Source organism: Pieris brassicae, chromosome 7, assembly GCF_905147105.1.
Source record: "Pieris brassicae chromosome 7, ilPieBrab1.1, whole genome shotgun sequence".
In the NCBI taxonomy this organism is placed as follows: Eukaryota; Metazoa; Arthropoda; class Insecta; order Lepidoptera; family Pieridae; genus Pieris; species Pieris brassicae.
The window spans coordinates 4207030-4230250 of record NC_059671.1 but is presented as its reverse complement, the minus strand read 5'-3'; the positions used below and the strand labels follow the sequence as shown (position 1 = coordinate 4230250).

The window sequence follows — 23221 nt, the reverse complement described above, 5'->3', positions numbered from 1 at the left end:
AATGAAAACCGAACTAATTGGTTTCTTTAATTATCTATTAATACGATAATAGGTTGCGGTACTGAAGCTATATTTTTCCAAAGTGCAGGTAATTTTGCATACGTACGTTATTATCTACTCTTAGTAGAAAAAAAGGTTTTTGGAAAGCTATATAGTGGTGACGGGGTTCCAATTTCATAAATAGGAAGGCTTAATTAAGGCACTATAAAACTATTGTTTAGTCAGTACATTTTTCTGTTACTTTGAAATATATTTTTTGTATTTTACTGTATAGCCGCTAACACTGTGCTAAATTTTGCACATGCGGTTTCCTCGTGTTTGACATCGCAATTTGCACAGCCGAGATCAGTAGCCCGGAACGTGACGCCCATTCTGCGAATAGATTTTACTGCTAGATTCATTGTCTGGCCAATTTGGATTCGAAAAGTCTATAACTATAGTTTACTAGAAATCCAATTAAAGGGTTCTAGATTCAAGTGAATATTGGCAGCATTCAAACGTGAAATCTGCAGTCAGCTGTAATTCAACCTTAGTTTAACTAGTACCAACCTATTCTTTCAACTTCGAAGTCAGTTTTAAGTACATTTGTATTCACATGCAAATACGTCATCAGCCTTCTGTGCCATACATACAGTAAGTGTCCATTAGTGCCTCGGATTAGAAAACACCACTTTAAACAATGACAATTCCCGCTTTGCTAAGAACGAACTGTGAATTGACATTGCTAATGAAAACTATTTTTAATTTCAATTTTAGAACTCTTTGGTAACCTAATGTAGTATATTGGATTCATTTGTCATTTGTTTTCGTGAATTGGCGGCAAATTTAAAACTCTTGTTGCACGTGAAAATGAACATAACGCGAAATAATTTTCGGTCAATGATTTATTATGACTTTCGTAGTGGGCTTACTCAATAATAAAGATATGATAGGCTGCGATTAGCATTTCTTAAAGATGCCGCATCTTTTCTCACTATTTACAATTGGTTTAACGCGTTTAAGCGTGGACGTAGCAATCTCAATGATGATGATCCGACGTCCTTTAACAGCGACTACAGGTGAGAACATCAGTGCTATGCGATGTATGATAGAGGAAAAAAGAGAGTGACCTAACAGCAGATACGGGCAAGCCTAGGCATTGGTATATGTCAAGCTCAAAAAATATTACAAGAACATTTAGGCGTCAGGAGGCTTTTTCCAGATGGATTCCCCATACTTCAACCGACGACCAGAAACACCTACGCATGGACTGGTCAATATTTGACTCTGGCAGGTGTCGAGATAACGAGTCATCCGCCATACAGTCCTGACCTGGCGCCCTGCGACTTTCATTTATACCCAAGAACTTAAGATAAAATTCGAGGTATTCTCTTTACGAGCCCTGAAATTGCGGTGAAAGCGTACGAAAATGCCATATAAGAGATCTAAGGAAGAATGTGCCCACTGCTTTTCTCAGTTGTCCCATCGAATGCGACGATGTGTAGAGAGCAACGGAGATTACTTCGAAAAATAATAAAACATTCTCCATAAAGCCGTTTTTCTAAACATTCTCAGTGTTACCTAGGTATTCAACGAAAGAGGAAATCAACCGGGGCACAATAGACATCCGAAAAAAATATTTAAAATTCCGATATTTTTTTTTGCTTTACCTTTGTACAAACATGACTTGTAACGTTCTGAAATATTAACAGAAATCATTGATCTGTATTTATATTTAATTATTTATTGTGAAACCAACACAAATTTATTAAAGAACTCGATTGAATTTTTTTTGTAATTTTATTTGGGGCCAGGGGCAACTCCTTTGTCATCTAGAGGCCTACAGGCCTCTAAATCCTGGCCGGAAATCAATGCTTTTAGATTATACAGTGTAAGGCTATTTTCTATAGATACCATCAAAAACCTGAAAGAGTATTCCTCCTTCTGCCGATTTAAAAGACGTATGCGAAATGCCTTTATGGAAATTTATATGTATAAGAATTTGCATCACTGTTTTACGTCATTTGAAATCATATATTTATTTCTCCTCTTGATAAGGGAGCGTTTAAATATTACGTCACGAGATTTTTGAACCCCCCCCCCCCATGAAACGTACCGTGACGTTTTCTGTATGCAATAGTAAAACTATAACAGTTTCAAATGACTCTTTATACATAAAACTTACCATTATGTGGTTTAAAGTACTGGAAAGTCGAAAATAATATTAACAATAAAGCGTAATTCAATCCCTGTCCCGCATCTTAACGTTTTACATGAAGACCACCCCCCCCCCCCAAATTCTTTATATAATATTTGAAGTAGAAGAATAAGTGAAACTAAATAAAACACCAAATTATTTAAATACCATATATTATCGTTATAAATAGCTCAAACTTGGCTCCACTAGAAACGCTGAATATGCAGATTTATTATATTAAAATTATTAAATTACATTAAATACTACTTATCAACATTAAAAACATACCTTATATCTCAAAAATAATAATAATTTACTAACAAAGTGAGCGAACTAAGTGTTGGCAGTTGAAATATCCACGAAGGTATAGAAAATGCATTACAACCACAAATTATACTAAAATAAGCCTAATTGACTTTAAACCTACATCTAGTTGGTCCACGAAGGTTCCATTTAACCGCCTCAATGTAAATGTCATTTAAGTTCCTCAAAACCGTCACAAAAATATTACAAGTCATTAACAAACGTTTACACAATTTATCATAGTACAAGAATGACAAACATAATACAAAATCATTGGCAATGTAATTATATGAACCGACTTAAAAAAAAGGAGGTTATCAACCTGTAATTGCTCGCAACATGATTACAAACATCATTAAATATGAACATTCGTCAATTGCCTTTAAAGAGAAAGATAAAGATCATAAAGATTTTTTTTTAATGTAATAAACACTTAAACGCACAAACATTTCTATTGTAATTCCAGTATTTTGGAACATGATTCAAGATTCCAGTCGTGCTTCAATACTCGTGAGGATTAGTTATCTCAACGATGATGAGATATCCTTAAGCATAAAAAGTCCAGATACATGATTAATGGTCCGTCGTAAATTGTATTGATCCTATCCAGTGCGCGCAGTTTCGTTATTCCGAGCGGCAGGAGGCGCCGGTGGTTGGTATTTTCCTACTGGGTACATTGGCTTCGGTTCAATCGTTGAAACTGCATCATATCTGAAATTGAATTGTATGAAATAAAGGGGCCGTTCAAGCATTACGTACAAATAGGTACCGGCAAACTTCTTGAGCATTAAAGCGATTGACGCGTCACTCTCCCCTAGTGATACCTAAAAATCGCTTCTGGCATGAACATTTGTTCAAGATGTTTGCCGGTATCTGTAAGCACATTTACTGCAATGTATCACCCCCCCTACCCGCCCTCTTGACACCAGTAAGTAAGCAAAGCTCTCAAAAATAATAGTACATAAACATAATAATTTTTTGTAGGAATCCTAGAAAATGAATTTCCTTTTCAAGCATAGACAAAGCTACTTAAGTACTTACGGCCCCTAAATACTTTTTCTAATGACTAGATTTTGTAAATCTAAAACATAGTACTAGATTAGATTCCTAGCAAGTGTATGCCTAGTGGCTAATTATATGATTTTGTATTTAAAGGTAAAGTGTTATAATCCTGACTTTTAGTATTTTATTTCTATGGTAAGTCATAATAATTAGTATTGTTTGTATCAGCTGCTTTATGACAGTGCCAATAATTAATATACAGTAAGATTTAGCTCAGGTGTCATGTCAATATAGGAAACTAGCTCATAATAGTGATACTAACTTATTGTTGGAGTACTTGTCGGGAATAGCGCGATAAGACTGCGCTGCTGCGTGCGCATGAGTGCGAGCCAACTCACGGGCACAAGGTTCCAACTCACGCACAGCGTACCCCGTGCTTTGCGCCAACGCCGCTGGCCACGCTGGAATTATTTCAATAATAAGGCATAAATACAGAAATGATAACTTAAAATCTTAGTTGGAAGCCAATATTTAGTAATTGCAAAATAAACATTTACAAAATCGTTGATATATATATATATATAGACGTAAGAAAACTTATTTGCTGTAAGCGCCAAAATAGCAATGTTTTCGAGCTAAAAACTTTTTAAAATTATTTTTTCCTTCTACATATTGTGGTCAGTCGCGCTTTCGTTTCTTAAGGTCGTGTTAATGGCGCCACAGAAATTCTTCCAGTCTTTGTCAAGCCTCTACTTGTTACGTAATTTTTAATATAATGAACACTAGCACGCTGTAAGGAGTTTCTATGACAATAAAATATTTTTTAAATGGATAATTTAATTGTGTATGAATTTTCATTCGGCTTGTTCATACTCAAATCTCCTTGACCCAATTAACTTGAGCTGCCATAAACCTCTAAAAACAGATTGATCAAAAAATCTCGTCCTGTCGTATAAGGTATGCTTCTGTTATAAGCTTTAGTCATAGAACAAACATATCAATTTTGTTCAAAAAGCACTTGACTTTTTTGGTCTAAATAGATATTTTTTCTGATGAAATTTATAAACAAAAATTATTTTAGTTTTTTTGGGTTACAACAAATACGAGTTATATGAGTAAGTTTTTTAAGTCAGCAAGTATAGGCACAGGAATCTGAATTTATATCTTCTTCGCCAAACACCAACTTATAATATAATTATTACAATTTATGTGTATATATATAAAGCCCATAATCTGTCAAAACAGTTGTGATTATACTCAAGAGTGGCTTGAATTAATAAGGACAATACTTTTTTATACAGTGAGATAAATCTCGGAATTGGCTATGAATTTGAACACCTACTCTATAAGTTTCACTTTAACTCACCTATGTTAGCACATTGAGGCCGTAATCCCTGGTCTTCCTCTCCGGTCCTTAGACAGCAGTCCTGTCTTTCACAAAGAAGACAATGGCGTGCTGTGGCCAAAGCACTAGCTGCTATTATCGAGGGTCTGAATTGAAGGTAGGGGTCTGATTCCAGTAATGACAACTCTGCTATGTACTGGAAATAAATAATTTTAATCATTCCAAAGTTCCTTTACAAAATAACTATTTTATACAGATGCCCAGACTAAAGAAGCATGTTCAATTACAAAAGATTAAAATAACTAAAATTGCTGTTCTGCTTGATACTACAGTAAACTATCACTATTTAATGTCTGAAATAAATTATTATGTCCATAAAGTACAAATAATCAATATACTTTCAGTGTTCAAAACAGACAGTTTAGCCAATGAACCACCAAACTTTTAGTGTTACCAAACCCTAATAAAATTCAGTAATTATAATCTAGGCATTGTCAACATAAATAAGGCTGCAATAGCTTATAATTTATTTGTTCTAAAAAAACAGTATCACTAAATCAACAAAACAGTAAAATGACTGACAAATTTCATACATTGGAAAGCTTTAAATGTTTAGCACACTTGCACTGCTTTTACTGTACAACCATTATTAACAAATAATAATTGCAGTCATATAGATACTAAATATACTCACCGCAGCTAAATGAAAGATTTTCTTGGAGAGAGCATTAGATATGCAGTAGAGTGATAGGAAAGCCAAAGATGTTGGTGTTGAGAGGTCAAAAGACAGCACTTTCAGTATAAGATGTTCCATACGCAACACTTCCTTCTTTGTGTATGTGTCATCAGTTATGTAGACAAACTCTGATACTTCCGGGGGGTATACTTCTTCATATTTCCTGAAGGTTTTGAATGTAGCTTTACTCAGGTAAATTTAAGTGGCATGGGCATGGGACAGAAATATTTTGGCAATAATTAAATACACTTACAATTAACATATTTAGCCGAAAATGTATCAAAAACTTTGCCCTGCTGTGTAATAAGCTATAATACAGCCTAATTAAGGCAGTTTTCACATGAAACTTAGACAAGGAAACTTACATTAACATTAAGCAAAATTAAGTGATAAAGCATAGGTAAATAAAATTTTAATTAGATATAAATAGTATCCCCTATCTTACTATTAACAAAGAATTAAACTTACGAGGCAATGTATGTAGCTGCAGTACCAACAAGCTGAAGTTTTGTGCGTACCACACTCATATAAGACAGGAATCTGTCAACATATGAGACTGCCAGGTGCAATGTCTCACTCTGCTGATTGTATTCATCACACACCTCAACAAGCCAGTCAATAAGAATGGATCTCATAACTTGAGTGATATCCGGTTGCTTGCGCATGTAACGAGGGTTGGCACGATTCTTTACCTGTATTAATAGAATGTGCCAAAGGAATTAAATTATTGAAAGAAAAAAATGTCATTGTTTTTATTTCTTGAGTTTTTTCTGATATAAAATAAAGAATATATTTTTAGTATGGTTGTTTAATCTAAATGAATTAAAAAAATTGCTATTTAGAATGTTATAAACAACTGAAAGGAGCTGTTGACAAAACTATCCCATGTTATAAGACTTAAAATTTAAATATTAAAATTTAACTTGTGTATGTACATTTTAATATATTCTTCTTCTATTATGTTTATATGTTCAAAGTTCTCACATATGTGTAATATCTGATGCTTACCTCTATCTCTCTCATATAGTCATAAATATCTTGTCTATATTCCACGACATGAAAAAACAATTCCCTGTTAGTCTGAGCTCTTGTTGCATCTTCATCAATCACATCTAGCTGGCTCTCATTCTTGGAAATTGACATAGACAGTATACTTGAGTCTACTACAGACATGGGAGACTCAATATCATCTTTAAGAGCTTTCTGTTCTTTCTTATCTTCTACCTCTTTCTTTTCTTGTAGGGGTTTTCTAGATAAGGTAATAAACCAGATTCAGATTTAAGAAACAGTTGAAAAAAGTGATTAAGCAGAAAGGCAACCTAATAATCTGATCTATAAGGTGCCTTAATCAATATCAATCAATGAAAGTATTTATTTTTATGAGCAAGCCAGTATGCATATTCAAACCATATGGTATCAACAGGCAATGCCACAAACATTCATAGTCATGACTGCTTAGTAAAAACATGTATTTTGATAATCTAAGTTACATACACAAAAAAAACACAAAATGACTTAGGTATTTTATAAAGGTTAAACAGGCAAAGGCTACATTTGTAGAAAAGAGTACAAGAATTACTTACAAAATAAAGTCCCAACACAACAAGAGTTATGAAAAAAATTATTAAATCTTAGATATAAAGTATCCACTTGTATGTTAAATGGCTTTAACATCAAATTTTTCAATAAGATTGTATTATTTAGTAGTGCAGTAAGAAAAAGTTTGACGATTTGACAAAACCTTGACACATTGACATACATTAAGTTTTACATGTATAAGCATTTTTATCTTTAAATATTATGGTGTGATGTAAGAAAGCAATAGCTAACAAGTATATCCTAAGTCATGGTTTTGAAAATGCATAGTAATCATAATTTTATAACAAATACAAAAACCTTTACTATTTACATATTTAGCTTTAAATCAGACTTAATTTAAGGTCAAGCCTAAACTTAGTCAAACCACAATTTAGGCCAAGTAAGTCATAATCTGAAAAATTATTATGTAAAAACCAAGTACATCATCATTACAGTAGTAAAAGAGTATATACATATTATAAGGTCTAACTTACCTAACAGGAAGAATAGGCTTATCCTTTTCATAATGCTTCTCAGCTTGAGCACAAAGTGCCTTGACATTTTCTGCAGCATTAAGGAAAAAGTTATCCTTTTTCAATTCTTTGGAAATGAAAGGCTTGAATGCTTGCTCTCGTTTCTTTAAATCTACTTCCAAAGGTTTAGTGGGATTATCTTCATATACACTGAAGGCGCGAAACTGAGCTACAGGGGGGACGATATTCTTCTCGTTCTTGATATTACGCACCGTTCTATTTTCATCTTGGCCCTTGTAGGGTCCATTCGTTATTCCAACCTAAGATAAAAGTTTAAATTGCTTTTCAAGAAGTTAATAAAAATTGAACTAAATTGAAATTCGACTTACATTTTTCACGTTGCGGTTCTGGTTACATTTGAACTGGCTCAGATCACCTAATGCACGTCTCTGAGTCGCAGCGGCAAATACTTCTGCTTCTTTCCTTGCGGCTAGTGAAGAATTTTCTTGATCCTCGTGAATTCTGAACGATGCCATTGCCCCTGTTTCCGTAAACACTAACCGTTTAACGAGTGTTACCTCAAAGCGGGGTTCGCATACAGGAAGGCAACTCTGCGGAAATACGTAATGAGCAGTGCATTCACAATTGCATTTTGACAAAAAAAGGATGTAGGTTTAAAAATATTTCCGCAAATCTGTAAAATTCACCCTCAAAATGAGAATAGCGTCAACGGAAAAAATGCATTTTGATAGATTCAGCTGTTGCAGTTTTTGTTCCTCTTTAGTCTATTATATTTTAAATTTTAACCAATGGCGTCAGCCCATGGACAACAAAAGTAAACTGTTTTCGCACAGATAAAGAATAATTGTTTTCTTTTTATAATACATAATTATATTGGGATTTTAGTTATTTTAGTACTGTTAAGTTCAAATGTCACATTATTTTTTGTTAATTAATGTAGAGACTTTAATTTAGAGCCTTTTCAAATCAATTTTATTTATAAAGACAAAAGAAAAGCAAAAGGAATAAGATAGTGAGAAATATAATGTTATAAAAAGCAATCTTTATAAAGCGTTAAAAAAACTTGATGGAGTAAACGAACTAATATATAATCATTAAATTAAGTATATCCATCATACATAATATCAATTTCATTTTTTTTATGTCTGTCACGTGACGCAAAACGTTGTCTTTTATTTGCTAAAAGTTTGTTAATAAGAACATACGTCTTATCCTAATACTTTTATGATGTATAGTATAATTTCGTCGAAGTCTGTTATCGAAAAATACAGTATATTGTATTTTGCAAAAAATTCACGCAATAAAGATCAGAAATACTTAAATTATTAAACTAAAAACATGAAAAATCCTAAGTATGATAAAACCTTAATTAACAACAGAACTTTGTCTGGGGTGATTAAATAATTATGCACTTTCACATTTTGTATCAAGTTAGGTAATCTGTTAAAGGTAAAATCTTACAGGTAAGTTTTTATCAAATGGAGTATTTACAGTATTTTTTTTACCATTGTAAACCATAAAATTGTCTGAACTCTAAACCCACAGTATAGTGTATTATTTATCAATGTTTAAATACATGATTTGTACCTATCATTAGTTAGATAGATATATATATATAGATAGATTAGATAGTTGGCACTTGCCACTTGGCAATTGGCATTTGGCATTTGGCAAGTTTTATCATAGACATACACCCGTGGAAAAACATAATATTTAATTTATATTTATCAATTAATATTTATTATCAACATAGTACGTAATTTTTAACTATTTTGTATAAGTTGTGCTTAATTGAATAAAAAATATTAGATTTAAATAAATAATATTTAACATGTAACCTATTAAAGCCTACTTCTAGTATAATTAATGGAAAGTCGAAAATACGATATCTGATACCTAATAGTTCTGTTACAATGCATTTCGTACCAAGATTCCATATATATTTTATTACACTTCTTAGTTTAAGTCATTTCTGTTATACAATACGCGAATATAAAACGCAAGACATAATAAAATTGCGGTAAGTTTACAGACCTTAAATGTACCTTTATATGTAAGTTTTAGAAAATAGCCACGTAATTAATAAACACTCTTTCAGAGAGGAGGTTCGAGAAATGTTCCAGCATGCTTATGATAGTTATTTAAAATATGCATATCCGTATGATGAGCTGCGTCCATTGAGTTGTGATGGCATGGATACTTGGGGTAGCTACTCCCTAACTCTCATAGATTCCTTGGACATGTTAGTAATCATGGGAAACTACACTGAATTCAATAGAGTGGTTGACATAGTGTTGCAGCGAAAAGACTTTGATACAGATATTAATGTTTCTGTGTTTGAAACTAATATCAGAATAATAGGTGGTTTATTGAGTGCACATCTTTTATCTCACAAGTAAGTTGCATAAATGACTTTGAAGAGGTTTTTAATTTTGTAAATACTACATAGTGGTATTGCTAAAACCATTTATATTTCAAAATCACATCATTGCAATTGTGATTACCATATTATGAAACTGGGAAACCATATTGGGAAACCAAAAATAGAGTTGTTTAAGTATTCTTAATTAAAAATATATTTTTTTAAATTACATATAATAGAGTATGAGGTTTTATACACATTGAAGAAATTTTTCAAGGTTAAAATTTGATAAGAATGGAGCCATATCTAAAAGAAATAACATATTTCAATTAATTACTTATAAGTTCTTATTTGTCTTATTAGTTCTTTTTGTTGGAGCTTAAAGCACATGCTTTCCATAGTTAAACTAGAAACTTCTATATCACTTTTATCCTTATAAACCATACTTACCTTTTATTATGTATGTCTAATGACAATATTGCTGTACCATGCCTCAGACTGAGAACCTAACTATCGGCTTGCATGGCTAAATAGCTGAAACTTGAAAGTTTTACAATTAACTTTACACATATCACTTCTTTTTCGTCCTTCACTAATCAACTGCAATTTTCTAAAGCAGCAATGGCTACTAGTAACAAATTCTTTATATTAAAGTAGGAACAAAAACAGATTTTGTAAAAAAGTTCTATTTTACATTAATTGACATTATAGGTCTGGTATGAAATTAGAGCCTGGTTGGCCATGCAATGGCCCATTGTTAAGATTAGCTGAAGATGTTGCTCATAGGCTAATAGCTGCATTTGATACAACCACTGGTATGCCATATGGAACAATTAATTTAAGATCTGGTGTTCCACCTGGGGAAACAAGTATCACTTGCACTGCTGGTGTGGGTACATTTATCATTGAATTTGGTACTTTAAGCAGGTTGACTGGGGATCCTTTGTATGAAGAGGTAAATGTGTATTAGACTGCTCTACATTCGACAAAAGAAAAATAATTTCAAGTAGTCATTTTTAACAAAACAGAACATGATTTTATGTAATAAATACACCATGAAAACAATATATTTATTCAATCATAGAGTTCAGATTGTATAAATAATAAATTTAGAATATATTAAAAATTTTAGTTGTTGATTGATCTCGATAACTTATTAAAAATATTGTTTTGAATTGTTCATAATTGCATTTTGTGTGTTTTAGGTTGCATACAATGCATTGAAAGCTTTGTATCATCATAGGTCACCAATTGGTTTAGTGGGTAATCATATAGATGTGATGACCGGACGTTGGACAGCCCAGGATGCTGGTATTGGGGGCGGAGTTGATTCTTATTTTGAATATTTAGTTAAAGGTAAAATTGCATTCTGGTTAGATATTTAGCCATAGTGTGATGTTAAATGACTGAAGAATTCTTAGATAAATATCAGGCAATAAAATATTAGACAGCACCACAGAACAGATTTGTTCATAGCCTTAGGGCTGATTGCAAATACCCGCAGAATATATTAAGGCTCTAATTTTATGAATATATAATGCCTAAAAAATTTAATTTAGGCCTTAGTTGAGTAATAATTGTAGAATTTGTAATGGTGAAAGAATTTTTCAAATGTCCCTATTTATATTTTGGACATTATTCAATACAAACAAACCATATAAGCCTTCCTCTACATAATATTAGTGAAGATTAATATTTGATATTAAGTATCGCGATGATATTCATAGAGATAATTGGAATTCGGCGGTTTGCGCAAATACGCTTTAATCTTTTAGTCACTAAAGTCAATTGTCTGATTGACCAGTGACACACTACAATATTTTTATAATATAGTTTCAAATATAATATATATATTACATAAAATTTGCATCTATATACAAATCAACCTGCACTACACATTCTATGAGAGTTAGGTATGGGTGTTTTCACTTTAAGTACTTCTAATATGCTTACGGTATCGATTTCGTAAAATCGTTAAACTTTACGCTGACGACTTTTCATACATTTCGAACTTTTAAGGACTGAGAGGCAATTGAGCATGCTCATAGACACTTCCAACGCCTCTGAGCTTACGGGTGTCTTGTGGACTTTTGGGGAAATGGTACTGAAGACTCAAGTATTATTGCTTTATAAATACGTATGACGCCTTTGACAAAAAGGCGCTGTTAAAATAAAGCTTAAAAAAGTCAGTGGCGCTACAGCCTATTTAAGTCTGGGCCTCAGATATTTGAATATGTTTTATGATCATTTGTCAATCTATTAAGCAAGTAGATGATCAGTCTCCTGTGCCTAAAACACGCCGTTGGCAAATCACGGTTTTCCCTCGATGTTTTCCGTCACTGTTCGAGCGAATGTTAAATTCGCACATAGGAAGAAAGTCCGGGGATTGAACCTAAGACCTTCGGAATGAGAGTTAAGCGTTGAAGCCACTAGGCCAATACTGTAGCCATAAATAAAGTTGAACTAATTTTATATATGTGAAATCTTTAAGGCGCAATATTGTTGGAAAGGCCGGAATTAATGTCAATGTTTAATGAAGCTCGTGTCAATATCGATAAATATTTAAAGAAAGATGATTGGTACGTGTGGGCCACGATGCTGCGAGGACACGTCACCCTGCCCGTCTTTCAGTCACTCGAGTCCTACTGGCCTGGTGTACTGAGCTTAATTGGTGAGCATACTTTGTGTTTTAAATGACCTCTAAAAGGAAGTTTTGTATGCGATATATTTGGATGGTTTTAGCGTTTGTCCAAACATTTTACGGAAACTAATTCATATAGATGAAACTAAATCGGGAATATTATTTAGTAAGAACGTAGTCTACGTTTTATCAAAATATTTCAAGAGTATAAATATTTTTTGTTGATAGGTATGATTATTTAGACTTCCAAGCCTGTGTGCTTGTATGTTTGTCTAACAAATATATCTACGTCATATAGATAAAACTTTAAATAGGGAATATTTCTTAGTGAGTATAAGTTTCATCAAAATTGGTTTAGTATTACAATACTATTTACATATTATACTGTTAATATTTGTTACTTGAAATATGAAAGTTCGTACTATTTTAATGATACTGTTTTTAATATTTGTTTGTGCGTTAATATTATTTTGTTTATTTTTATCAGCCGACTATTATTATATAAAAAAGTTTGTATACTACACTTTACTCACCTATATTGCCGCACATGGACACTCAAGGCCCGAGGGCTCGTAAGTTAGTTGTCGGCCTTTAAATCAGTAATTGAAAAAAATATTTTGCGTCGGAGTGATGTAGTATAGTATAACTTTGTATGCCATAAAATTATCAAATACACGCCGAGAATCATTTAGAAATGATGACACTTTTTTGAATGACAACCATACCTGAATCTAGTGCTGTCAAGAGCTGTCAAATCATTCTTCCTTATTAAGTTTGACATATTTGACAGCGCTCAAGACGAACGCTACAAACGTAAAAAATCGTTGCAGGCGAAAGCGATACAGCGATGCGAATCATCCACAATTACCACAGTGTATGGAAACAGTATGGTTTTACACCGGAAGTATATAATCTTGGTACGGGAGAGGCATCTTCTTCAAGGGAGAGTTATCCCCTAAGGCCGGAGCTTATAGAGTCAATAATGTATTTATATAGAGAAACGAGAGATCCGATACTCTTGCAAATGGGTGAGGATATTCTGAGAAGTATTCAGCACAGTGCATGGACACCCTGTGGCTATGCAACGGTGAGTATTTTTATTAATGTTTTTTGTGTAATTAATTAAAACATTTTGTAATTTTAATGGATATTGTTCTCGTCTTCCTTATACAAGAAGGTTTTTTTGTATATCATAATAATTTATTAATTTAAGACAATCTTACGTCAATCTTGTGGTTTTAACAATATTCCCTTTTAAAGCAAATATTCAGAAATTTAAGTTAATGTGAACGTAATCTGTCATAATTTGTGTGTTTGACATATTTATTTGTTACGTAATTGTACAGGTAACAAATCTATAATATAAAAATTAATCGCAAAATGTGTTGGTAAGCGCATAACTCTACAACGCCTGGACCTATATATGAGGATATAAATTCTTTTTTTTTAATGTTCGTTGAAGTCTAAGGATGGTTTTTACGGCGAGAAAAAAATCGAATAATTTCCTGGAAAACCCTAAAACAGCCCTTTTCTTTTTCCCATACAAACATCTTTATTGCTATTTAATAAAGTTCATATTAAATTACAAGCCTGTTGTCTAAGCAATGTCGCGTTCCGAACACATCGGCCTATCATCAGGGTGATGGTTCTGCCATGAGAATTTTTTGAGCCGACTATAAAATTGGTAGAAACAAAAAACTGCCACATTTCAAATCTTTTTGACAGATCGAAGTCTGGAATCTGCTAGTATTATACATAATAAACAGTTACACCAAAAAATATAGACAAAAATTGAATAAGTTAATTATGTTAGATGTAGGATTAAAGCAGTGTTGGCCTAGTGCCTTGAGCGTGCGACTCTCATCCCTGAGGTCGTAGGTTCGATCCCCGGCTGTGCGCATTTATCATGAGCTCGAACGGCTCGCCTTAGACCCAAAAAGTCAAGGCATATGTCAAGCACAGAAGGCTGATCACCTACTTGCCTATTAAATTAACAAGTGATCACGAAACAGATACAGAAATCTGAGGCCCAGACCTAAAAAGGTGATAGCGCCATTTTTTTTTTGATGTAGGATCACGAAATAAATAAAATAAATTTCCCAGATAAAAGATGTCCGCGACCATCGCAAAGAGAACCGTATGGAGTCGTTTTTCTTGGCCGAGACGACAAAGTATCTATACCTCCTATTCGACCCGGATAACTTTATTCACAACCCGGGTGTGCACGGCACGGTGATAGACACACCGAATGGTGAATGTATAGTGGATGTTGGTGGATATATATTTAATACCGAAGCTCATCCAATTGACCCGACAATGTTGTATTGCTGCCATGAAGCAAGGCAAGGGTATGTTTTTGACCTTTTCTTTGACCTTACCGTTTTCAGTGGCGCTGCAGCGTTTTAAATCTGGACCTCAGTATTTTTGTATTTATTTTTTTCTAGTAGCCAAGGTGCGAATCCTGCGCCTGACGCGTGACATCGACTTGGGTCTAAGGCAGTGTTTGCCAACGGGGCCTAGTCCCTACAGTGGGAATTTGATTGTTAAGGGGGCAATTCGATAGTGGACTCGACGTTTTTCATTATGTTTTGAAATTTTATTGTGCCAGCGAGTTTTATATGCGCACATTTAAAAGTATATTGGTGCTGCCGAGGTTCGAACCTATGACCTCAGCGATTAGTCAGCACCAGAAAAACTAACTTAACTAAATTTTGATTACGGCGACGCTCTGTAAAAATCTGGTTAAATCTTGGTTATGATGCTAGTTAAATCTTTGTTTATAATAATAATAGTAAAAGCGAAATTGTGTATTTTCCGCATATCATTTCCCTCAGACCGTATGTAACAAACAGTGAAAGAAAACAGTTATGAGAAAATATTGTTGGAATGGTAAATTTGTACAGGAAAAATCACATTATTGGATTAGATTTTTATTTAACACGCACTACATCGTTAGAAGCGATGGCCAAAAAGATTACCAATAATAAAGTTATTTTTACTTTGTAATTACTTATTTAAATATATTTATTCGTGTAATGTGGTTACACGATAGTTGGTTAAAAAGGTTTTTTTTTTAATGAATCCTACACTATTAATCAAGCTCTGATTAAAAAGCATTTTGCTTGCTTTATTCACTTATACCACATATTATACATTTATCTTCAGGGTTATTCTTAGGTATTTGACCATACCGCCTTCGCTCATGTATATTTTTTCTTCTAGAAACTTCCATAGTTACTTGGGATAACGTTAGCTAATTGATGAGCGCTTCGACTTTTTCTATAATAAATTGTCACTTATAAATATTTGCAGGATAAATATCAGCGAAGTACACAGAATATACCAAATGTTAGAAGAAGAAGACAACATACACTTCATGACTATGATAGATAATTCAACTAATGCAACAGTACAAACTGTAACTCAAATGGTATCGGAGCCTATTGAAGTTGAATCAATCTCACGAACAGATTCATTACGGGATACAAGTAAAAATGAAGTGTTCATCAAAACAGAGACAAGAACGGGCTACGTAAACATAGACGGTACTGAGAGAGAGAAAACCAAAAATGAAACAAAACTAAGCGATGTTTTGAAAGATCGTATCAACAATTTCTATAACAAAACGGATAATGAAGATACAAAAGAAGAAAATTTCACTGAGAGAGTCGATGTGGACGATATTATCATCCCAGAAAAACATGAAGATACATTAGAGTTGCCGAGTACAACACGAGCGAAGGAAACAATGAAATTGCTGCCCAAAGTAATTCAGGACTTTTTAAATAACGACTGGAAGACGAAGCAGAAATGCGAACCGCAGCATATGTTTGAGAGAATGAGACGAGAGAATAAATACCCCATTCACCCAGATGTGGAGAAGTACGAACTTTTGTTAACTCCGGTGCCATCTTTCTTACAACGAATATCGTTAGCAGGAGAGTTTTTAAATAAAAAACAACTAGAAGTCTAGAAAAATATGTTTTGTCTTTTGTTAACATAGCTTTTACACATTAAGAAAAACACGGACGGATTTAAGATATTTATTATTATTAAAAACTTATAATTATTTACATAATTTAAAAAAAATCCGACGTTTCGCGTGCTTTTCAGCGTGCATGGTCACGATGACCCTTCAATCAGTTCAAAAAGTGTTTTTCGTAAAATATGTTTTGTTTAATATAGGATTAACAAAAATCAAATTTTTGTGAGTTCACTAACGAATAAATTATGTTTTCTTTTCATAAATTTATTTATTTTTATTTCAAGCAAGCACCAGACTGGTTCAAGAATTATTTTTGTTATTTTTTATTTAAGACAAATATTTAAGTAAAATATGTTTCGTTTAAATAAAAGACTGATGTAGAAAATTTTGTCTTATTTCAAAATCACATAATAAATCTTCTTTCATATTAGGGACAAATAGACAAGTGATCAAAGGATCTGTCACGTTAGCATGTCAAAATAAGATCAACATGTTCATCCTTCGTTAAAATTAATAAGTAAAAATAATAAAACAATTATAACAACACAAAAATGCTCGGGTTCCTCTCAATGAGTTTGAATCGTGCTATGCTAGGAGTGAGCGCTGCTCTGTCCCTGGCCTCATGCACGATCTATCATGACCGATCTGAAAACAACAGCATCCGAAGAAAATACTTTGTCTGCTAAAGGTTATAAACTAATGAAATTCGTTGGCGAAGGTGCTTACGCAAAGGTTACACATCGTAAAGTTTTTAAAACCATAATTTAATATTCGTATAGACTCCATTATCATGTACTCTTCCACAGGTATATTTAACAGAATACGCCGCAAAGGAAGGCTCCAATAAAATTACACTCGCGTGTAAAATCATTGAAACCTCCAAAGCCCCAAAGGACTTTGTCGTAAAGTTTTTACCCCGTGAAATAGACGTTTTGATACGATTAAACCATCCTCATCTTATACACGTGCATAGCATATTTCAGCGAAAAACGAAATACTATATTTTTATGAGATACACTGAAAACGGTGATCTCTTGGGTTACATTTTGAAAAATGGTTGCGTTTCTGAAAATCAATCGAGAGTTTGGTTCCGCCAATTAGCTTTAGCTCTCCAGTATCTTCACGAGTTAGAAATAACACATCGAGATATAAAGTGCGAAAACGTATTACTGACAGCAAATTTTAACGTAAAGCTTTCCGATTTCGGATTCTCAAGGTCTTGCGTTGACGAGGAAGATCAACCTATATTAAGTGAGACCTATTGTGGGTCTATGTCATACGCAGCTCCGGAGATCTTAAGAGGCAAGCCGTACTTGCCGAAGCAAACTGATCTTTGGTCGTTGGGAGTTGTACTATTTGTAATGTTAAATAAATCTATGCCGTTTGATGATACACGAATGAGAAAACTATATGAACAGCAGATGGGAAAAAAGTATAGATTTAGATCACGTGTAGCAAGTGCTGTATCGTTAGAGTGCAAATCTGTGGTGAAGCATTTATTGGAGCCGGATCCTGGCTTACGCCACTCGGCGGCACAAGTCCTCAATTCCGAATGGATTGCTATGGACAGTAGACTTACAAGTATGTTGTATTTTGTACAAATCGCTTTTGGCATTGTATTTTAAATGTGTTACGATGTTCTGTTATAATTTTTTAGCTCTTAACACAGTTGAAGCAGCGGCATTACAAAAAGCGCGAGAAGAGCGTCGTCGATTATCGGATTCACATCGAAATCCGCCAAAACGACAAGGTGATATATTAAGCAGAGACACGAGAGATTCCTATAGGGTGGGTATAGTTGTTTCTATCAGTATATTTTAAACATTATATACTGTACGTTATCTTTATTTTCAGGCAAGTGAAATGATAAAATCTCTAGCTAATATAACTGCCAGGCAGAAAAAACACGATTAAATGGAAGCGAAAGCAAAGGTATTGTTACTGTTAAGTAACTCATTTATGAATGGTTTACGCCTGTAATATTTAACTTGTAGGTTCATGTTGAGGAAGATTTAAAATTGAGTGGCTCTGAACAACTAACTCTTGCAACTCGGGGATATAAAATGATAAAGAAAATAAATGAAGGCTCCTATGCTAAGGTATATTACATTAATAAATACAAAGCTATTAATGTAAGCGCCATTAGGAAAACTTGAGTAGGACGAGTAGGTTTGGTCGTATTACTAATTCTACTAAGTCTTACAATTTAATTACTATATATGTGTTAACAATTGTTTGTTCAGCGCTATAAGCTTTTTTTCTTGTTTCTAGTTTTTTAAACAGCCCATCTGTGTCCTCCACAGATGGGCTGGACCAGTACCATTTTAATAATGATTACGCAATGTTTTCATATTTTGGGATACATGTTTGGTTTTCTAAATAGATCGTTTTTGTTAACACATTTCTTTTTATCTAGGTTTATCTCGCAGAATACAGAAATCCTAATAAAAAGGATCGTTTGTCAGTTCTCGCTTGTAAAATCATAGATACCAATACGGCTCCAAAAGATTTTGTTAAGAAGTTTCTACCGAGGGAGATAGATATGCTAATCAAATTGAACCACCCTCATCTCGTGCATACTCACAGCATCTTCCAAAGACGATATAAATACTTCATATTCATGCGATATATGGAACACGGGGATTTGTTAGAGCATGTTTTGCAAAAAGGTGCTGTTCAAGAAGACCAAGCCAGAATTTGGACGCGTCAGCTCGCTCTCGCCATTCAATATATGCACGAGTTGGAAATAGCTCACCGCGACATAAAATGTGAGAACGTCCTTCTCACCGCTAATCAAAACGCAAAATTATCAGACTTCGGTTTTGCCAGGATGTGCGTGGACAAACGATTCAAAGACATTCCCAGCGAAACGTTTTGTGGATCACTCTCATACACTGCGCCTGAGATTTTACAAGGATCTCCCTATTACCCGAAGCCCACTGATATTTGGTCCCTAGGCATTGTGCTGTACGTTATGCTTAACAGAGCGATGCCCTTTGAAGATAAGCATATAAAGCAATTGTACCAAGCTCAGATAAACAAAAGTTGGAGATTCCGATCGCGATACAAAGAATCGCTTTCAGAGAATTGTAAACACCTTGTACATTTAATGTTAGAACCGAATTACAGAAATAGAATCAAAGTGGACAATATCATTAACGGTGCATGGATCGCTATGGATTCGAGATTGTTGGGTAAATACATTTTCTCTCGTGTATTTCATTATGCAATGCTTTATTTTAAGTATATACTGATATTTTTAGAGTGGAATACACAAGAAACATCAGCTTTTAAGAAAGCACGAGAAGAGAAGATTTTAAGCATGCAGAAGGTGGAAGTGACCGAGCCTATTAGACAGGAAAAGGACACATCCTGCCTTCCCGACCAATCTCTAGTAAAAGCTACGTATGATATAGACGAATCCACATCGTCTTGGTAAATAAATAGTACCTAAAAACTTTTTTGATACAATTTTTAACACTGTCATTTTCCATTTCTTGGAATGTCAGTTTATGACATCAATCACAAAGATGTAGAACATGTAGCATTATTTTTAACGGTTTTTTTTACACAAACACAATCGCCAATATGTAAATATGTTAATAAAAGTAAAAATAAAGTGAAAATGCGCGCGTGGCAGTCAGTCGCATAAATGCCAGCTACAGAAAAATTTGAACTCACAGCCACACAATCCGACATCGCTGTTTTACAGGAAAAGGGATTTATATTAGAGAAGATAGTTGGAGAAGGCTCTTATGCTAAAGTAAGCGGTTGCAAAAGCAAACTTAAACTAAAACGTGAACAATCGTTTAAAAAACTTACTACTTTCAGGTGTTTAAAGCGACTCATATGGTCGACGAGACCCGGCACACGGTCATGGCATGTAAAGTAATAGACACAGCACAGGCGCCACGTGACTATCTCACAAAATTCTTGCCACGCGAACTAGATGTTCTAATTCGAGTCAATCATCCACACATCGTACACGTGTCTAACATATTTCAGCGTCGCGCAAAATACTTTATTTTCCTCCGATTCGCTGAGAATGGCGATTTATTAGATTTCCTCACTCAGAACGGCGCAGTTCCGGAGAACCAAAGTAGACTTTGGATGCGTCAAATATTGTCGGGAATTCATTACATACACACACTTAATATCGCGCATAGGGATCTGAAATGTGAGAATATACTGATCACCGCTAATTATAATGTCAAAATAACAGATTTTGGTTTTGCTCGCAATGTCAGACAGCGGGACCGTGACGTCTTAAGTGAGACGTACTGTGGTTCGCTGTCGTATGCCGCACCAGAAGTGTTGAAAGGCGTGCCGTACCTCCCGAAACTGGCGGATATGTGGTCGATTGGAATTATTATGTACACAATGCTCAATAAGGCGCTGCCCTTCAATGAGACTTCGGTTAAGAAATTGTATGAGAAACAGGTACCTACCTAGTATTGTCTTTTGTTAACATAGCTTTTACACGTTAAGAAAACACTTTAAACGGATTTAAGCTTTGTATTATTATTAAAAACTTATAATTATTTACATAATTTTAAAAAAAATCCGACGTTTCGCGTGCTTTTCAGCGTGCGTGGTCACTTTTTAATAATAATATATAGCTTCAATCCGTTTAAAAAGTGTTTTCTTAAGGTACCTACCTACTACTCTGTCCGAGGTGCCATTACAACTCTTCCAAAACACACAAATCATATTGTTTCTTTATATGGAAAATGAATGGGCCTTACGAAATGAAAGGATGTTATTTTTAGACTAATAGAACGGTAAATTATAATAATAATCTCCTGGTTTTATAGTGAGTTTTATAGATTTTTTCTCGCTTAATTTTAGTAATAATACTTGAACATGTTAGGTTTAACAATGTCGTCTTACGGAAAAGGACTTCTTTTAAATAAATATTTGTCTATACAGTTTTTAACATTCTAGGTGATGCGAAAATGGCGTTTTCGCACTGGTGTAGTGAACCAATTATCGTCGGAATGCAAGCTACAGGTTACGCAATTAATGGAGCCAGAAGCCAAAGCTCGACCCACCGCTGCCTCCATCTTCAATGGACCATGGATCGCTATGGACCCCAGATTAACGAGTATGTGTTTGCATTTACCCAGTTATGATGTCTGATGATAAATGTTTTATGCTCTCTGGAGTACCTCTATTTAGTCTTTATAATTTTTAACCAATAAATGTTTAACAGAGTGGCTGAGTAGGGGTTTTAGAGTATTGTATTTCTTCTTAATCAATAACTATACTACTACTGCTATTTAGAAAAAAGAGTAACCTTCTTGTGTGCATAAGCATGTTACTGGATGATAAAAATCTTTTATTAGCTCGTAGTTTATGAAGCCTTAAACCGAATCACGTAAAAATTGTATTTCCAAAGTATTTAGGCGATTCCGGTGCTAGACGGGAGTCGAAATCTACATTCTTTAAATAAAATTTTCAGAGCTAACGTTTCTTGAAGAATCTCTTCTAAAGCAAGCCCAAGAAGAGTCGCAGAGACGCGAAATGGAGCACTTTGAGGACGAGAGCGAAGTGGAGCGACTCGCGGAACTACGGCGCAAAGGGCGAGGCAAAGGTCATCTAATTTTCTGAAGTATTTATGTTGCTATTACATAAATACTATGCCAAATAGTTATTAATTTATAGGCTAAGGTTGATATGATTTATATATGTTAAACATAGTCCAAAACTAGCTGGCACCAAATTTCAGCTAGTCTCAGAACTCAGAAATCGAATTTATAATTTACTGAGTTTACTATAAGAGCAGGAAAATTCTTACAATGCATAGACTGAAATTCGACTTCAAAATTGAACGTAATTGGTCAATTTCCTAGCTGATTTTATTGAAAAGCATATTTTTTTATGTTATAGGAGGCAAACGCGCAGGAGGCTCACCTGATGTTAAGTGTTACTGCCGCCTATATACACTCATACTGCGCAAGTGCATTGCTACTCCCCTTTTTTTAAACTCTAGCATTTTTATCTTTTTTACCAAAAAAATAATAAGTTCGAAAAGGGATAAAAAATTTCATCTTCCAAACAAAAACAAATGATTATAAATATATGTTTATTCAAATTCTAATATTAAGCTCAAAATGGTCGTTATAATTTTATGACATCGTAAGAATTTTTTGAATTGTTTTAATTTTCATTTAACTTGCATAATAAAAACTATTTATATAAATCGTTTTCAGAGGGCTTAAAAGTATTGAAGAACGCCGACTCAAACTTCGCAAAATCTCAACCTTTGTTCGAGGAGAGGGAATGAAAGACAAATATATTCAATCAGTGTTTATTAATTTATATTAACCATGATATTAAGTTATTGTAAAAATTATTTAATATATTTATTGTATAAACAAGTTGTATTTCAACTGGATTATAACACTTATTTCTAGTTTTACATTGTTATGGAAGACAAGGGTTCATATGGGCATCGCACAATGTATGCTTTTTGGCACAATCACTAGGAACAGGATCATTAGTAAACGCATCAAAAACATTAAATTAACTGCTTAAAAAAATCGAAGACAATTGACTTGTGACAAAGACAAGCTAGATAAAACATTGTAAAGAACCCT

The 23221-nt window shown here is 33.8% G+C and overlaps 4 protein-coding genes across 6 annotated transcripts; 3 read left to right on the top strand and 1 right to left on the bottom strand.

The window, feature by feature from the left end:
- Positions 1-2332: 2332 nt before the first annotated feature.
- On the bottom strand, positions 2333-8370 carry LOC123712114 (cyclin-A2-like). Its single transcript, XM_045665070.1, has 8 exons — positions 8003-8370; positions 7635-7933; positions 6571-6811; positions 6031-6254; positions 5521-5725; positions 4848-5022; positions 3804-3942; positions 2333-3190 (listed from the first exon to the last, which is right to left on the bottom strand). Exons 1-8 carry the CDS (start codon positions 8147-8149, stop codon positions 3082-3084), a joined length of 1539 nt encoding a protein of 512 aa, XP_045521026.1. The 5' UTR covers positions 8150-8370; the 3' UTR covers positions 2333-3081.
- Positions 8371-9335: 965 nt separating this feature from the next.
- LOC123712122 (ER degradation-enhancing alpha-mannosidase-like protein 2) lies at positions 9336-16690 on the top strand. Its single transcript, XM_045665084.1, has 8 exons — positions 9336-9654; positions 9733-10029; positions 10708-10951; positions 11202-11352; positions 12488-12667; positions 13468-13724; positions 14741-14985; positions 15950-16690. The coding sequence occupies exons 1-8, from the start codon at positions 9548-9550 to the stop codon at positions 16608-16610; spliced, it is 2142 nt and encodes a 713-aa protein (XP_045521040.1). The 5' UTR covers positions 9336-9547; the 3' UTR covers positions 16611-16690.
- Positions 16691-17086: 396 nt separating this feature from the next.
- Positions 17087-21002, top strand: LOC123711556 (testis-specific serine/threonine-protein kinase 1-like). 3 transcript variants are annotated; one of them, XR_006753974.1, is made up of 6 exons: positions 17087-17354; positions 17429-18203; positions 18280-18410; positions 18477-18554; positions 18617-18721; positions 19039-19072. XR_006753974.1 is itself a non-coding variant. In XM_045664141.1 (6 exons), coding segments are annotated over exons 2-6 (1074 nt in total). In that variant the 5' UTR covers positions 18280-18410; positions 18477-18536; the 3' UTR covers positions 20871-21002. The 3 variants fall into 3 exon arrangements, 2 of the variants coding, with proteins under 2 accessions (XP_045520097.1, XP_045520096.1); XM_045664141.1 differs by lacking the exons at positions 17087-17354; positions 17429-18203 and adding exons at positions 19886-20057; positions 20870-21002 and having other exon boundaries at positions 19039-19816; XM_045664140.1 differs by lacking the exons at positions 17087-17354; positions 17429-18203 and adding exons at positions 19886-20057; positions 20845-20979 and having other exon boundaries at positions 19039-19816.
- On the top strand, positions 20137-23006 carry LOC123711555 (testis-specific serine/threonine-protein kinase 3-like). The gene is made up of 5 exons (XM_045664139.1): positions 20137-20385; positions 20454-21062; positions 21567-21726; positions 22084-22215; positions 22835-23006. Exons 1-5 carry the CDS (start codon positions 20275-20277, stop codon positions 22906-22908), a joined length of 1086 nt encoding a protein of 361 aa, XP_045520095.1. The 5' UTR covers positions 20137-20274; the 3' UTR covers positions 22909-23006.
- The last annotated feature ends 215 nt before the right edge of the window (positions 23007-23221 follow it).

What these genes read in the sequence shown, in the direction of transcription:
- LOC123711556 (XM_045664141.1), top strand. An exon ending in ATGAAGGCTCCTATGCTAAG is followed by an intron (nt 18,722 to 19,038) that starts GTATATTACATT and finishes CTTTTTATCTAG; the next exon opens with GTTTATCTCGCAGAATACAG. An exon ending in TATGGATTCGAGATTGTTGG is followed by an intron (nt 19,817 to 19,885) that starts GTAAATACATTT and finishes TGATATTTTTAG; the next exon opens with AGTGGAATACACAAGAAACA.
- LOC123712114 (XM_045665070.1), bottom strand. Translation starts at nt 8,149, where the DNA reads ATGGCATCGTTCAGAATTCACGAGGATCAAGAAAATTCTTCACTAGCC. An exon ending in AAGCCTATTCTTCCTGTTAG is followed by an intron (nt 6,812 to 7,634) that starts GTAAGTTAGACC and finishes TACCTTATCTAG; the next exon opens with AAAACCCCTACAAGAAAAGA. An exon ending in GACAAGTACTCCAACAATAA is followed by an intron (nt 3,191 to 3,803) that starts GTTAGTATCACT and finishes ATTCAATTTCAG; the next exon opens with ATATGATGCAGTTTCAACGA.
- LOC123711555 (XM_045664139.1), top strand. Translation starts at nt 20,275, where the DNA reads ATGCCAGCTACAGAAAAATTTGAACTCACAGCCACACAATCCGACATC. An exon ending in GAGAAGGCTCTTATGCTAAA is followed by an intron (nt 20,386 to 20,453) that starts GTAAGCGGTTGC and finishes TACTACTTTCAG; the next exon opens with GTGTTTAAAGCGACTCATAT. An exon ending in AGAAATTGTATGAGAAACAG is followed by an intron (nt 21,063 to 21,566) that starts GTACCTACCTAG and finishes TTAACATTCTAG; the next exon opens with GTGATGCGAAAATGGCGTTT.
- LOC123712122 (XM_045665084.1), top strand. Translation starts at nt 9,548, where the DNA reads ATGCATTTCGTACCAAGATTCCATATATATTTTATTACACTTCTTAGT. An exon ending in GCACATCTTTTATCTCACAA is followed by an intron (nt 10,030 to 10,707) that starts GTAAGTTGCATA and finishes TTGACATTATAG; the next exon opens with GTCTGGTATGAAATTAGAGC. An exon ending in TTTTGAATATTTAGTTAAAG is followed by an intron (nt 11,353 to 12,487) that starts GTAAAATTGCAT and finishes GAAATCTTTAAG; the next exon opens with GCGCAATATTGTTGGAAAGG.